The 14,821-nt window shown below is 43.1% G+C and overlaps 1 protein-coding gene across 1 annotated transcript in view; it reads left to right on the top strand.

Moving 5' to 3' along the window:
• Nucleotides 1-14,305, top strand: part of LOC110170912 (unc-80 homolog, NALCN channel complex subunit) — a 104,147-nt gene extending 89,842 nt beyond the window's left edge. The window contains 16 exon segments of the mRNA XM_055166707.1: nucleotides 1,023-1,146; nucleotides 1,467-1,592; nucleotides 2,073-2,196; nucleotides 2,548-2,754; nucleotides 2,854-3,038; nucleotides 3,190-3,355; nucleotides 3,492-3,671; nucleotides 3,736-3,883; nucleotides 4,891-4,947; nucleotides 7,572-7,653; nucleotides 10,441-10,546; nucleotides 11,941-11,961; nucleotides 12,184-12,371; nucleotides 13,840-13,990; nucleotides 13,993-14,103; nucleotides 14,106-14,305. Of these exon segments, the coding sequence (XP_055022682.1) occupies nucleotides 1,023-1,146; nucleotides 1,467-1,592; nucleotides 2,073-2,196; nucleotides 2,548-2,754; nucleotides 2,854-3,038; nucleotides 3,190-3,355; nucleotides 3,492-3,671; nucleotides 3,736-3,883; nucleotides 4,891-4,947; nucleotides 7,572-7,653; nucleotides 10,441-10,546; nucleotides 11,941-11,961; nucleotides 12,184-12,371; nucleotides 13,840-13,990; nucleotides 13,993-14,103; nucleotides 14,106-14,305 (2,176 nt within the window).
• The last annotated feature ends 516 nt before the right edge of the window (nucleotides 14,306-14,821 follow it).

Below are 14,821 nucleotides of genomic sequence, written 5' to 3'. Positions count from 1 at the left end.
GTCTCATGATAGGATGCATGCCAGTACTTCAACTAGACTAGAAATTTATTAATGTCACATCACATCACCACATCAGTTTACTCAGATTTTTCCCCAAATAAATAGTTGCAGCACAGTGTCAGAAACTAATATAATCTGATCCATGGTGCTGCCTCCGCCCCTTTGGTTTCCCTACAGATGATCTTTTTGTGAAACTTACTTGCACAGAATCTGGAATACACACTTCTCTAATACTTTATGAAGATGTAAGTGTGTTCATGGGTGAATTTCCTCAATTCAGAGGGGCGTGACTGACAAATGGATCAGCCATTATGGAGTTTTGATATCTGTATTTTTGCAATCTATTGTGCAGCTCTTGGGTAAGTGCGTACTATATCATCAAATCAAACACAGAAACATCAGGTTTACTCAGGGGTCCAGTCTGACCAGCCACTACAGTGACTGTAAAATACAATATCCAATAAAAACATGGAATCAAAGCTAAATGACCTGAATTTAAATCTTAAATTCTGTAGTTTTGACTATTTTTTTTTTTTTTTACTTCAAATTCTTTTGTCTTTTTTTTTTTTTTCTTTTATATGTCAACCTCACATTGTATTAAATTAAACAAATGTTTTAGTATATATAAATATAAAACAACAAATATAAACTAGTCAAAACTACTTAATATACAAATTTCATGTGATTTGAGTTTATTTTGCAGCATACTAGTGGCATACAACAACCTAAGAATGAACTAAACATCCAGATATGGTTAGTCTCCATTTCCTGCTCAAGGGTAAAAGGTCCAAAGTGTTTCATGTGCGGTTTCAGTGTCTGTGAGCTTTTGATGTTTTTAAATGTTGTTTTCATTTTTATATGGTACTACTCTAATGTCTTATTCAAAATGTGTTCGAATTATCTGTCTGTGTTAAATATGATAAGAGAATTGTTGTAATCAGTGCTATTATCTCAAAGAGTGCATGGGTAAATATTTGCTCAAATGGTGACTGCATGTGCTGTGCCGTACACGGTTGCCATAGGAGACAGGTGGAGTGGGAGGCGGCCAGTAACCTGATAGAAGGAATCTGCCTGACCCTGCAGCGACAGCCAATCATCTCCTTCCTCCCTCACCTCCGCTCGCTCATCAACGTCTGTGTCAATCTGGTAAACATGTACACTCACACACACACACACACACTATAATATGGAATAGATGGTAGTTTTAGTACCCTTCACCAGCAACTAGGATTGGGCGTTATCTCGATATTTAAAATATATTGAGATATTTCTTAAACACGAAATGGATTCTGACATATCATATTTATCGATATCTCGCCCCCGCCTCCCTGATGAGCTTGAGTTGAATTATTTTATTGTTGAATGAAAAGACGGTTAATTATTTTTGTATACAAAGATTTATTTTTTTTACTGTCCCCGTCCCTGTTACTGTCTCTTTAGACTAACCTCTGTGTGTGTGTTGTTAGGTGATGGGTGTGGTGGGGCCCTCCAGTGTAGCAGACGGCCTCCCTCTGCTCCACCTCAGCCCCTACCTCTCCCCCCCTCTGCCCTTCAGCACTGCCGTGGTGCGCCTGGTGGCTCTGCAAATACAGGTATGGCTCTGTCAACATACTTCGGATTAGATTGGGTTTGGAGTAGTTTTTTGTAATCAAAGATACACTAGTGACAGTACATATATATTGTAAATGCATCTGGTCAAAGTGTCGAGTAGTTGAAATTAACATTTAAATCTGTCTCTACTTTTTGATTTTTCTGGTCTCCACAGAGGTGTTTTTGCTTAAAAACAATAAAAACAATAAATTTTTTAAAATACACAGACAGACATTAAAACAAGTGTACTGATATGGGAGCACTGGAAATTGGATTTAAACTATACATACATTCCAATGCAGTTTCTTTAAAAATATAATTGCGCTTTTGGTAATAAAAATGATTCTTTTACAAACATACTGATGGACGTGATAGGTGAATGTATGCAGGGATGAGAGGCAGGGTCTTCCACTCTCCAGTCACAAGGGGCTGTGGGCTTAACGCTGCATACAACTTTAACTTTTGTCTGTTTTTATTTCCAGGCTTTGAAAGATGACTTTCCTCTCAGTCATGTGATCTCCCCTTTCACCAATCAAGAGCGGCGGGAGGGCATGCTGCTCAATCTGCTCATTCCCTTTGTGCTGACTGTGGGCTCTGGAAGCAAAGGTAAACACAAGTATGAGGGATTGCAAAATTTAAAAAAAATATTACAAGATTTTTGTCATGTAACAAAGAACTAGTCAGCAAACTTGGAAATGTGCTGTTTGTTGTTTGCTTTACCGTTAGCGTAAAACACTGCTCTGGTCTCAAAGAGTTGTGAAAAGTTCTTTTGAAGTCATTGCTGTGAATAATTCGGATACACAGAATGCATTAGGGAAGTGAGGAATATCATTTACAGCACTTCACACTGTTGAACTGAGATGAATTAGTTCTGTCTTTCATGGTTTTAACACAGTAAAAATCAGGTGCAGCACCTTTAAGACCCGTCCATCAATATCTGTGTCTTTTGTATTCCAGACAGCCCACATCTCGAGCCTCCTGAGATCTTCCTGCTCCTTCAGACAGTCATTAACATTCTACTACCTCCTCGGATCATCTCCACGTCTCGCACTAAAAACTTCATGTTGGACGCCTCCCCAGCTCACTGCTCCACGCCAGGAGACACGGGCAAGGACCTGAGGAGAGAGGGGCTAGCCGAGTCCACGAGCCAGGCCGCTTATCTCGGTCAGTGTGTAACAATTCACATGATTACCTACTGACTTTGCCAACATCTGCTCATCCAATCAATTAACATCACTCAGTAATAGTTGTCTTCTCCTGTAGCCCTGAAGGTGGTGCTGGTGTGCTTTGAGCGCTCCTTGGGTAACCAGTGGTACCGCCTGAGTCTCCAGGTCAAAGAGATGGCCCTGAGGAAAGTGGGCGGTCTGGCCTTCTGGGACTTCATCGACTTCATCGTCCGCACGCGCATCCCCATCTTCGTCCTGCTCAGACCCTTCATACAGTGCAAGGTCAGCCACCACAGACAGCAACAAACACAAAGTCTGTTTGAGTTTGTTTGAAACTTTTTGGTGCTAACATGAAAACATGACAATGAGTGTGGATAAATGTTGTACTCTGTCAAAATAATTTAGTATTTATTGACGTTGTTCTGTTGGTTAGTTGTTGACCCAGCCAGCGGACTCCCAGGAGGAGATCACGGCGCGGCATCACATCGCCGACCAGCTGGAGCGGCGCTTCATCCCCCGCCCCCTCTGTAAGAGCTCCCTGTTCGCTGAGTTCAACAACGAGCTCAAGATCCTGAAAGAGGCTGTGCACAGTGGATCTGGTTAGACTTTTATGTTTCACTACTTTTATAACTATTTATTACATTTACTTAATTTAAATGAATTCTCTTTGTGTATTCATATTGTTGTTTTTCTATTAGCTGAATGTACATTCAGGTTAGTTTTGTTGTTGTGCAGCGTACCAGGGGAAGACCTCCATCAGCACGGTGGGCACCTCCACCTCAGCGTACCGCCTGAGCCTGGCCACCATGTCTCGCTCCAACACAGGCACAGGGACAGTGTGGGAGCAGGACAGCCAGCCCTCCAGACAACCATCCCAGGACACGCTGAGCCGTACCGACGAGGACGACGAAGAGAGTACGACACCATTTCCTCTTGTCATGTTTAAGTCCAGGTACTCAGATGTGTTTCTGTTCTGCAGACGACTCCATGAGCATCCCCAGTGTGGTGAGTGAACACGAGGCCTTCCTCCCCAGGACCATGTCCCAGCGCCGCTTCTCCAGCCACGCCACAGGCTCCACCTCCTCTCAGGCTGAAGCCCACCGCAGCACCATGCTGCCCAGCCACAGGTAACTGCTCTCAGCCGAACACAATTAGACCACAGCTCCCTTTGGAGGGCTATTGTAAAGCTGTATTAGTTTTATACACCTGCCCATTTTTATTACAAGTGTATCTATTTTATCCTCTTCCCAGTCACACTTAGAGTATTTCACACAAACACATAGGAGTAAGATGGGTGAAGTGTCTTGCCCAAGGACAAAACAACAGTATGCAGTGCTGACCTGCCACTGAGCCACAGCCGCCCCACTGTTTTGTTTTGGTTTCATTTTCTGTGTTCTCAAAGGTAAATGACACAGTACCATCTACATGTTTGTATATGTTCCTGTCTACAGCAAGTTTAATGAGATGATGTTCTGCAACTTCTGAGGTAAACAGAAAATAACTCTTTAGTTGAGGTAACTGTCTAAACTAAAGATTTAACAGACTGAAATAAAGCATATTTGCATGTTACATTTGCCCTGATTCTGAGCACACAGAATGAACAAAAGGACTGATGCACTGATGAGCAGAATTACAGTAGGTTAAATTAAATTAATTAAAGAAGTCCTGTGGACTTCAGAGCTTAGACACATGTTAGAGACGGCTCTTCAAGGTCTAAAATGATCACAAGGAGCCAAGGAAGCATGCAGGAGCAATGAGGAGCACTTCCTGGATTACCACCTAATGACATCACTTGGTGGAACCAAGTGTTTTGTATTCTAGAGAAGGAGATGGACTAATTATGTTGGCTTACTCAAACGTGTGACTGAAACAAACTCCAGGTATGTTTCTGATGAACATGATGAAGCTCAAATTTTAAGAATGTGAAGTAATTCTGATTTTTGACTGCAAACCACCATTGCACACCATTTTATTTTGCCTTTTTTTATTTTAATCATCAGTAAAAGGGGCTTCTCTGCCAGGTAGCTCTAATCTTGATTGTTTGTCCCATGACCACTAGGGGATGGGCACATTGTGGATGTGGACTCGTCCTTAAACTCCCGTCTTTCCCCTCCTCCTCCTCCCCTCTTCACAGTGAACCCAATGTGCTAGATGAGTCCCAGGCCCTCCTGCAGGACAGTAACCTCTCTAGGTACAGTGTGTGCGCTGTTGTACAGTGTGTCCCGCTGGTGCTGGGGGGGCATCACCATCGAGGAGGCTGGCTCACCACATCCACCCCCAGTCTCCAGCCCTCTCCACCTCTGACATATCTGTGTGCGGGTCTGTCCCTCTCACCTCCTGTCTCTGTCCTCACTCTGTGGGTCTGTCCCCTCTGCTCTCTGACGTTTCTGTGTGGGTCTACTGCTCCTGTCTCTGTCCTCTGTCCTCTGTCCTCTCTCTGAGCTCCTGTTCTGACAGGTCCGTCTCTCTACACCTGACATGTCTGCGTGGGTATGGGACTGTCCCTCTCTCAGCTCCTGTCTCTGTCCTCTCTCCTGTCAGGACACCTCTCCTCTGATAAATATGCGTGCGTGGGGTTGCTCCATAGACTGTATAAACAAATGGACTAAGTGAGTGTGACGTCACCCACAGTGTTCGGCTCCAGTCAAATGAAGACAATCGAGGCTAGCAGTTATAAGGGTCAATTTCGAGCTGTGTTTTATAATTGGAATTGAGACAGCGAGTACCATCCAACCAAAGAACAAATCTGAAGCAAGGCTGTTGAAGATAACACCATTTCCCGCCCTTCTGGCTGCTTGTCAATCAAATCTGTTGCAGGAGCGACCTTGAGGGAAGAAGCATATTGTCTGTTTTTAATGTTCATAACTTGATTTACGAACACAACAGTGCAGTAAAAACAGCAGGATCATGTAGAGTGGGTTAATAGAAACATTTTAAGACCAAATGATGAGCCTGACAGCAGCAGGTACAGAGAGAGGGATGATGATTTTTCAATAGAAAGTGAATTGGAGTCGATGGAGCACACTTCCTGTTAGGAACGCACAGGCTATTGAGCGAGCTATGTCCATTTATATATACAGTCTATTTATGGTCTGCTCCTGTCTTGGTCCCTCTCTCAGCTCCTGTACTAACCTCCCTTCCTCTTCTGACGTGTGTGTGTGTGTGTGTGTGTGTGTGTGTGTGTGTGTGTGTGTGTGTGTGTGTGTGGTGTGCGTGCGTGTGCGTGCGTGTGTGTGTGTGTGTGAGGGGTTTTGTGTCCTGTCCTGTCCTTCGGGGCCCCCCTCCTCTCAAACACGCCCAGGGCCCCTCCAGGCCTGGGCTACAGCACTGTCACCTCTGTACCTGCTCTGAGACTGTTGGTGTAGCAAAGTAGTGCAAAATGTGTTTAGTTGATGATACAATTTTGAAGTCAATAATCTATATCTATTTTATTTATTTTTTAAGGGGAAGCAGCTTGAAATATTTTTAATGTAAAACCTTTTTTTTAACTGTAGCATTAGTTTTGAGCTGACTGTTCTTCTTGTTTGTCTGTCACGTGGTGATAGAATGAAGTGAAGGAAAAGTACATATGGGAAAGGTCAATAAAAGGGTACTTTCTTTTGATCAATTTATTTCAGAGTCATCATTTGGAAATCTTTGAAAGTAACCCCATCATTGGAATTCTTAAAGACTTGCATTGATTTCTTAAAGGGACAGTTCGGAATTTTGGACATAGGACCTCGTTTCCTAGTGAACCAGAGTATTGTAGACATGTGGAGACACTTTTTGAAATATTCCATCCAGTCCTTGTATTTGCAGAGGTCGCTGGTGCTAGGCTAGTGCATGTCAATGGCCATAGTTAGCCTGCCACTAAAACAGTCTTACTCAGTCCACAAAACACCTGAAGCAAATCTATTATTACACCAGACTGTCCATGTGAATGCATTTGAAGGGTTTATGTCTGAGCAGCAACAGTGAGTTGTTCTTCCTGATAGAAAACTTGGCAGCTGCGGACTGATATATGAGAAAATCCCTCAACATGCGATGATTCATGCGATACAAGGTTAGTTTTACTTCTAAAATTATTCTGTCAACGCAGACATTCACATGGACTGTCTGGTGTAATAGATTTGCTTCGAGTGTTTTGTGGTTTTATGGTGTTTTTAGTAACAGGCTAACTGTGGCCATTGACATGCACTAGCCTAGCACCAACAACCTCTGCAAATACAAGGACTGGATGGAATATTTCAAAAAGTGTCTCCACATATCTACAGTACTCTGGCTCACTAGGAAATTAGACCCTGTCTTAAATTCTCAACTGTCCCTTTATAAAGAGATTATTTGTACCAGTGTTCACATTTGTGTCATCAACTGAATAACTTGTCCAAACCCGGATCGTACACTACACTTTGTACATGTTGTTTCTCTGTGGGTCTTACAGTCTGCTCTTCCATCATGGTGTTTCATACTGTTCTTGTGTCTATCAGGCTTCTCGCTGATCAAATTGGGCGTCCGATTCTGGAGACCAATCTGTACGGGCAGAAGGGAGCTTGGAGTAGCAACCACAGGAAACAAAACTCAAACATAAGACAATCATGAGTAACGTGATTAAAGCACAATATGGTGTTGATAACGAAGTAACCACGCACAGTTGTTTCCGGTGTGCGTTGCTCCCCGAGGTCCTGCTGTCCCGTTGTGTTAGTGTTACTGTGTAGCGTGGTAGAAGCTGTACTGCTGTCATTGGTGGCCGTGCTGTGGAGTCCGTGGACAGTAGAGTAGAACGTGGGTGTGTGGAGCGTCTCACGGACTTTGGTGCTTGTGTGGTGTCCTGCTCAGGGTGGCCAGTGTGCAGAGCGAACCGGGCCAACAGAACCTACTCATCCAACCTCCACTGGGGAGAAAGAGAGGACTCCGACAGGTAAGGCTGAGCAGTTTCTTGGTCACGCTATATTTTCCATGACTTGACACATTATTCCAACTTGAATATGTACAATGCATAGTTCATATATGCAGTGTTTGGGAGTAACAGATTACATGTACCGGAGTTACGTAATCAGAGTACAAATTATGAGTAACTGTATTCGGTTACAGTTACTGTTTCAGTGAGTGGTAATTGGATTACAGTTACTTTGTTGAAATAAGTGGATTACGTGACGGTATTTTCCTGTTTTTACATTTTGGGCTATATCCCTTTTTTTTTTTTTTCCTTAATTCCACTCATTTCCGTATACTAAACCAAGTCTAAACCAAGTCTAAACCAGGACTAAACCAGGACCAAAACCAGGACTAAAACCAGGACTAAAACTAGGACTAAACCAGGACTAAAGCAGGTCTAAAACAGGACTAAAACAGGACTAAAACCAGGACTAAAGCAGGTCTAAAACAGGACTAAAACAGGATTTAACAGGACTAAATGATGCTACGCGGACCGCGGCGACTCCTCTTCTATCAGTAATATTTTTAATTTGGTTAATGAAAGACAAAACTTCTTATGTGAAAATTTCCGAGTCTTTGCTTCTCTACAGCAAATCAAGTAATCCAAAGTATTCAGATTACATTACTCACTTTAAGTACCTTAATGGATTACGTTACAAACTACATTCTGGGGTATGTGTCATCTGTAGGGGAATACATTTTAAAAGTCACCTTCCCAACACTGCTTATATGTGTGTTTTATCTTATTACTGGGTTTCAAAACTGGCTCTTGAGACAATGACAGCAAACTACCATTTAGACCCCGTTTACAGTGAAACACATCTGCGTATCACCGTACTGGAAACGATCTGGGTCCACACACGTCGTGTCTGTGTCCGCAGTCCTTCCCTATCCACACAGCCTTGAGCATATTTGTTTACATTTTACAGAAATGAAACTTAAAACTGCAAGACTAATTTGCATAAACTGAGCACTCAAAACAGCTCGCTATTGTGTCGCTGATGCGGTTCAGCTTCTGTCGGACTAAAGGACACGACTCAGTGGATTATATATGTTCTTTCTGTGACAGAGGAGTGTTCTGCTGATGGTGAGTCTGTTCTGTGTTTCTGTCACGTTGGAGATGGTTCATGTTAAACTTCTCAGAGATTATACGTCTGCAGGTCGTACACACAGACACACGTTTATATGAATGGACAGATATTCTAGTGTTTTGGCAGTGAATTACTTTGCGGCACATAGACCTACATCAGAGTATCAGTGTTTTCAGGCGTCCACACAGTGACGGATCAGATCTGTACTCAGATGAATTCATGGGAGCTGGAGGCACCAGATCGTTCCATCTCTGGAGTCATTTTCAATCGGATTAATGTGGACGAACACTGCATCCACAACGAAAATGACTCAAGTACAAACTATTGTGGATGAGGCCTTAGAGTTATGCTTTACAAATGAGACACGTGTAAAGGCTCATTTATGCTTCACTTTCGTACATGAACAGATCCTGTGCGTTCCAAACATAGTAACTGTCATCACATTTATACTTCCAAACGTTTCTGATGTCAAGGTTGCATTCCCTTAAACAACCACCAGAGTGTGCCAAAAGTCAGTTTGAGAACATCCAAAATAGAACTACAAATAGAACAACAAATAAACAAATCTGTGTGTAGCAGACACATCATAGAGTGTGTAATGACATGCGGAACACACATAAGAGTATGTGTAATGTCACAGAGTGTGTAACAGACACTAGGGATGCACCGATACCACTTTTTGAAAAACGATACGCGTATGAATATAATCATTTCTGTACTTGTCAATACTGAGTACCAATACCGATACTTTAACCTCCACGTCCATGTATTTACATGCACATCAGTATCCGGTTATTAGCCATATTGGGTTCAGTTATGACAGTATTCAGGATGTGTTTACATGTGCGCTGAGAAACCAGGACATATCCCTGTGTACATGATCAAATGTAGTATTCCAGCTTCTTGACACAATGTTACAAATGCAAACACAAAAATATATATTTAATAAACCAGGAAAAATACAAACAACCAAGATATTGTGTTTTAATGCAGCTTTGCGTACATTGGTTTACATTTTACAGAATGAAACTTAAAATCGTATGGCTAATTTGCATAAACTAATTGCTCAAAAAATCGCTCGCCATTGTGCACTGATGCAGTTCAGCTTCTGTCGGACTAAAGGACATGACTCAGTGGAATATGAGTGTTCTTTCTGTGACAGAGGAGTGTTCTGCTGATGGTGAGTCTGTTCTGTGTATATCATGTTTGAGATGGTTCATGTTAAACTTTTCAGAGATTATACGTGTGCAGGTCATATGTCTGCAGGTCGTACATGTGCAGCACAGTCTCTTAATTTTATTGAACAGTCATTTCACTCCTGCACAGTCACTTTATTTATGTTGGCTGCTGGTTTCTCATCCTGGGATATTGGCTCATTTGGGATAATGAAACCAGGATACAGCGTAATGTGTCACGTTGCAGTGGTATCAGTACATGGTATCGACAAATGTTTAACCAGTATGCGTCTATTAAGGAAGTATCGGGCCAATAGCCGATACTAGTATTGGTATCGGTGCATCCCTAACAGACACTCCAAAGAATGTGTAACACCAAGTTGTTTAACGCTGACTTGTTGTTATGAGCTGATTATATTAGCAGATTATTTTATGTTGGGAGATGTGTGTATTTGGTGGTGGTTGCATATTCCTGAGAGTAAGGTCAGAATGTGCTTGTTGCAGTTACGGCGCCCTCTGCTGTCCATTCCAAAGACTGAGCCCCGTGGACGGTCAGGAGCACGACTGTCGACGACACGCCGGAGCATCCAGCCCAAGAACAAACCTCTGGGTAACAACGCAGGCTCACACACACACTCTGTACACACCCGAGCTGAATGGAGTTACTTTTGTCTCATTAATATTCACAAATACACAGATTATGATCTACAAATAGTCAGTGATTTGTAACTTGTATTCTGATATTTACAAATGGATGTGTATTTGTAAATTTATAAATTTATTTATAAATTTGTAAAACAGAAAATTCTGTTTGTAAAATGTGATTGGCATTTGTGGATCAGCAGTTACATGAATCCACCGATTTCCGGTATGACGTAATTTTGAGACCCTCATTTTGAGAAATCCACAAACTCAGACAGAGCAACAAATACAGACACGTACTTGACCAGTAGGGGGCAGCAGCTGGAACACGAAACATTTGACACTGCTGAAATGGAAGCGTCTCTTGCTAACTTAACGTCACTTAGGCTAATGTTTACATTATCAAACACCTCAACAGCTGAGGACTAAACCAGAACTGAACCAGGACCGAGTGTCTGAACGACCCGGAGTTGTGCCCGCGCAGACCGTCAGGTGACTGCGGGTGAAAGGACCGGCTCAGAGCTGGACTGAACCAAAACTGAACCAGGACTAAAACAGGTCTAAACCAGAATTAATCTTTGACTTGAGAGAGGAATGGAGGGAGGACCCTGAGCCGTGGAGCGCGGTGTCCGCAAAGCACGTTCGAGTGACTGCTCTGAGTCGGTCCTTTCACCCGCGGTCACCCGACAGTCTACGCGAGCACAACTCCGGGTCATTCAGACACTCGGTCCTGGTTTAGTCCTGTTTTAGTCCTAGTTCTGTCCTGGTTCAGTTCTGGTTTGGTCCTCAGCTGTTGAGGTGTTTGATAATGTAAACATTTGCCTAAGTGACATTAAGTTAGCAAGAGACGCTTCCATTTCAGCAGTGTCAAATGCTTTGTGTTCCAGCTGCTGCCCCCTACTGGTCAAGTACGTGTCTGTGTTTGTGGATCTGTCTGAGTTTGTGGATTTCTCAAAAATTACATCATACTGGAAATTTGTGGATTCGTCTAACTGCTGATCCACAAATGCGAATCACATTTCACAAACAGAATTTTCAGTTTTACAAATGAAATTATTTTTTGCAAATGAAAAAAATAAATTTACAAATACACATCTACTTGTAAATACCAAAATACAAGTTACAAATATTAAATTAGCATTTGTGGACATCAAAAGACATGTACAAATCACTGACTATTTGTAGATCACCATCTGTGCATTTGTGAATATGAATGAGACAAAAATAAGCCCATAGAGCTGAATGTTTGAGTTTTTTTGTGAGAGTGACACCTTCCCTTTCACACTCCTACTGTCTTTGTACCGATGTGAGCACCACACTGACTTCTCACTCTGTTCTGTCTCCTGCTGTTTCAATATAAAGAGACTTTATTGGACTATGAAGGTGAGAGTCCAGCTTAACCCCGCCCTCTGCACCCCGACCTGACCCATAGGAAGCTCTGCATGTGTGTCTTGCTCGTCCTCTGACCCCTGCTCCCTTGCCCCTCGTCCCTCCCACCCTCCCACCCTCCCTGCCTCTAGCGTCCATGATGGTGCTGCTAGCCATCACCCGTCTCCCCGGTTTTGAACACATGTGCATGGGTATGTCCCCCCACAGCGCACGGAGAACAAAAAGACCAAAAGAGATCCGTCACCTTCACAGAGACCCAGGGAGCGGCGGGGACGCCCGGCGCGGCGGACACCCCGGGCGAGGCGCGCAGGTCCAGCCCGGCCTCTCTGAAGTCCCCCACTCTAGAGGTGCCCACCGCCATGTCCACGGTGACGGCCGACCTGCACCGACCTGCCCCCCCACAGGTACAGCATCAGTGTACAGTGAGGAAAAGTCTACATCGTTGCTATGGCAATTAACTATTCAAAACTAAATATGATACGGCGTATCAAAAGCCATTGGAATATCTGACTGTTTTGACAAGTGGATAGGGATCACAATAAATAAAATATCGATATATCATATAGTTTAATGTGATGATACAGTATCGATATCATGGGCTGCTGGATCGATATATCACCAAGAGTACTTCTTGGTGTATTTTACTCAATTATTCTGTTACGGTGCTACACTTTTGTTGTTTGTTCAGAAGAAGGAAACTCGTTTATGCGACACATTTGACATTTTCACTTTTATTTACTGTTTTTAAAATGTTTGTTTCCATTTTCACTTTGCACAAGAAGTGGTTTAAGTAAGTTTCGATTTGAAATATATTGAATCAAAAGCTGACTGTATGGAGATATGTCTTATATCGTGGCCCATGTATCGAGGTATGAATTATATCGTCAGTCTTAATGACACCCAGCCCTAGTCACAATATTCTAAACTACAGTTGGTTTAATTGTGAGTTGAAGGACAGGTCAGAATTCTGTGGTAGAATTAGTTTATTTACTATCAAATGTTTATGATTTATACATCTATAGTCAACTGCATAGATGTTTTGTAGTGAAGACATTTTGCTGCTCATGCAAGCGTCTTCTTCAGTTGTGGTCAGGTTTCTGGTGGGACCCTGACCCTTATATCTGCCTGAAGGGAGGATTTAACTACACTGAAACTAATACATCAGTTTGTTTACAGAGTCTTGGTCTACTGAACTACACTACGTGGGAACTGGTACTGGCTGTCCCTCTTTTGATTTAGGTCTGTTAAAGATGGATTAGAGCAAGGATGGGCACTTCTTTTTTCCATGGGAGTCACATGAGAAACAGAAAATATTGTGGAGGCCAAAATGCTTAACTCAATTCTGCATAATATGAATTGTATTTCTTTATAAAAAGCAGTAAATATCATTGTTTTGACGAACTGCTCAGACTGGTAAGAGTTTATGTTATGACTAAACAATGAAAAGACAATGATAAAATCTGTTTATTTTATCATTTCAAATGAGCTTAAACGAGATGGTCAGAGTCGACCAAAGGGACATATGTGGCCCTGGAGCTGGACAATGCCCAGGTCTGGTTCAGACAATCCAAGTTTTACTAGTTTTACAAACATTACAATTGCTTAATTTGTGTAGGTTTTGACGTAGTAGGATTGTTTTCTGTTCTGTCCAAGCACTCAGTTCAATTATTAACTTCAACAAAACTAAAAAAAAAAAAGAAGAAAAGATGGTCAGTAAAATACTAAATGTTAATCATGTTTTAGTGTTTTTAGACTTGTGTCGTTTGCACAACATTGTGGATTTTGATTACCTGGATTTGTAAATGTGTATGCAAACTAATATATGACCCCAAACAGGATTAAAGTGTGTATTGTTGTTTGGTTTGTGCCCAGGTGGCCCCCAGCATCAGCAGTAAGGAGAAGCGTGAACAGTGGGGCCTCCGGAGCAGCCTGTCCCCCCCGCCCTCCATCTCCCGACCCTCCACGCCCACCCCGCCCTCCCGCAACTGCTCGCCCCTGCCCCTGTCGCGCACTTGCTCGCCCCTCCCCTCTCGCGCACCTCCTCGCCCCTCCCTCCCCCTCTGCCGGTCCTGAGCGCCGCGCCCGCCCCCGGCCCCCCTCCGCCGCCGCCCCTGCCCCCGCCCATGGGACCCCCGGGCTGAGGGAGAGCCCCGGGGAGGAGGACACGGCCGCCCTGCTCCCGCGCTCCGACACCCTGCAGCACCTGGGGGAGGAGGGGGGCACGGAGAACCCCCTGCTCGCCCCGCTGCTGTCGCCCCCCTCGCCCAGGCGCTCCCCCCGCCGACTGCCCCTGCCCCTCTCCCCCGTGGACCTGGACCTGGACGAGTCCCACGTTTGAGCCATAGACGGTGTTCGATCGGGCTGAAAGACAATCCAGAGGAAACATGTTGTTCTTTTCTTAAGCAGAGTGAAACTGTCCCACAGACGCTGACGTGGAATGTATCTTCAGCCACAATCTACCTTTGACTCAATCTGCTTAACTTAATGACGTAAAGTTCGTTCAAACAGGAGCAGATCTATTTACAAGTATAGTCCACATATATTTTATATTCAAAGTATTTATGAATCGATATTTATTGAAACTGATCATTATTTTGTGCTTAGAATGGAGAAGTACTGTTTGTAAATCACAATTTAACTTTATTTAATTTAAGAATATTCAAATATTATTTAAAAGACAAATATTCAGTCATATAAAAAGTGTATTGAAATGTAAATCTCAATTGAAAGATGTACCGTATTTTCCGCACTATTAGGCGCTCTGGATTATAAGGCGCACTGTCAGTAAATGGTCTATTTCACAAATAAAACGCACTGGACTTTAAACGAAACACAACAGTTAGGCTGTGTTCAG

This window comes from Boleophthalmus pectinirostris, unplaced genomic scaffold, assembly GCF_026225935.1.
Source record: "Boleophthalmus pectinirostris isolate CB_2022bp ecotype Guang Dong unplaced genomic scaffold, ASM2622593v1 HiC_scaffold_11, whole genome shotgun sequence".
Lineage (NCBI taxonomy): Eukaryota > Metazoa > Chordata > Actinopteri > Gobiiformes > Gobiidae > Boleophthalmus > Boleophthalmus pectinirostris.
Note: the sequence above shows the minus strand (reverse complement) of the source record. Positions and strands in the feature narration are given on the sequence as shown.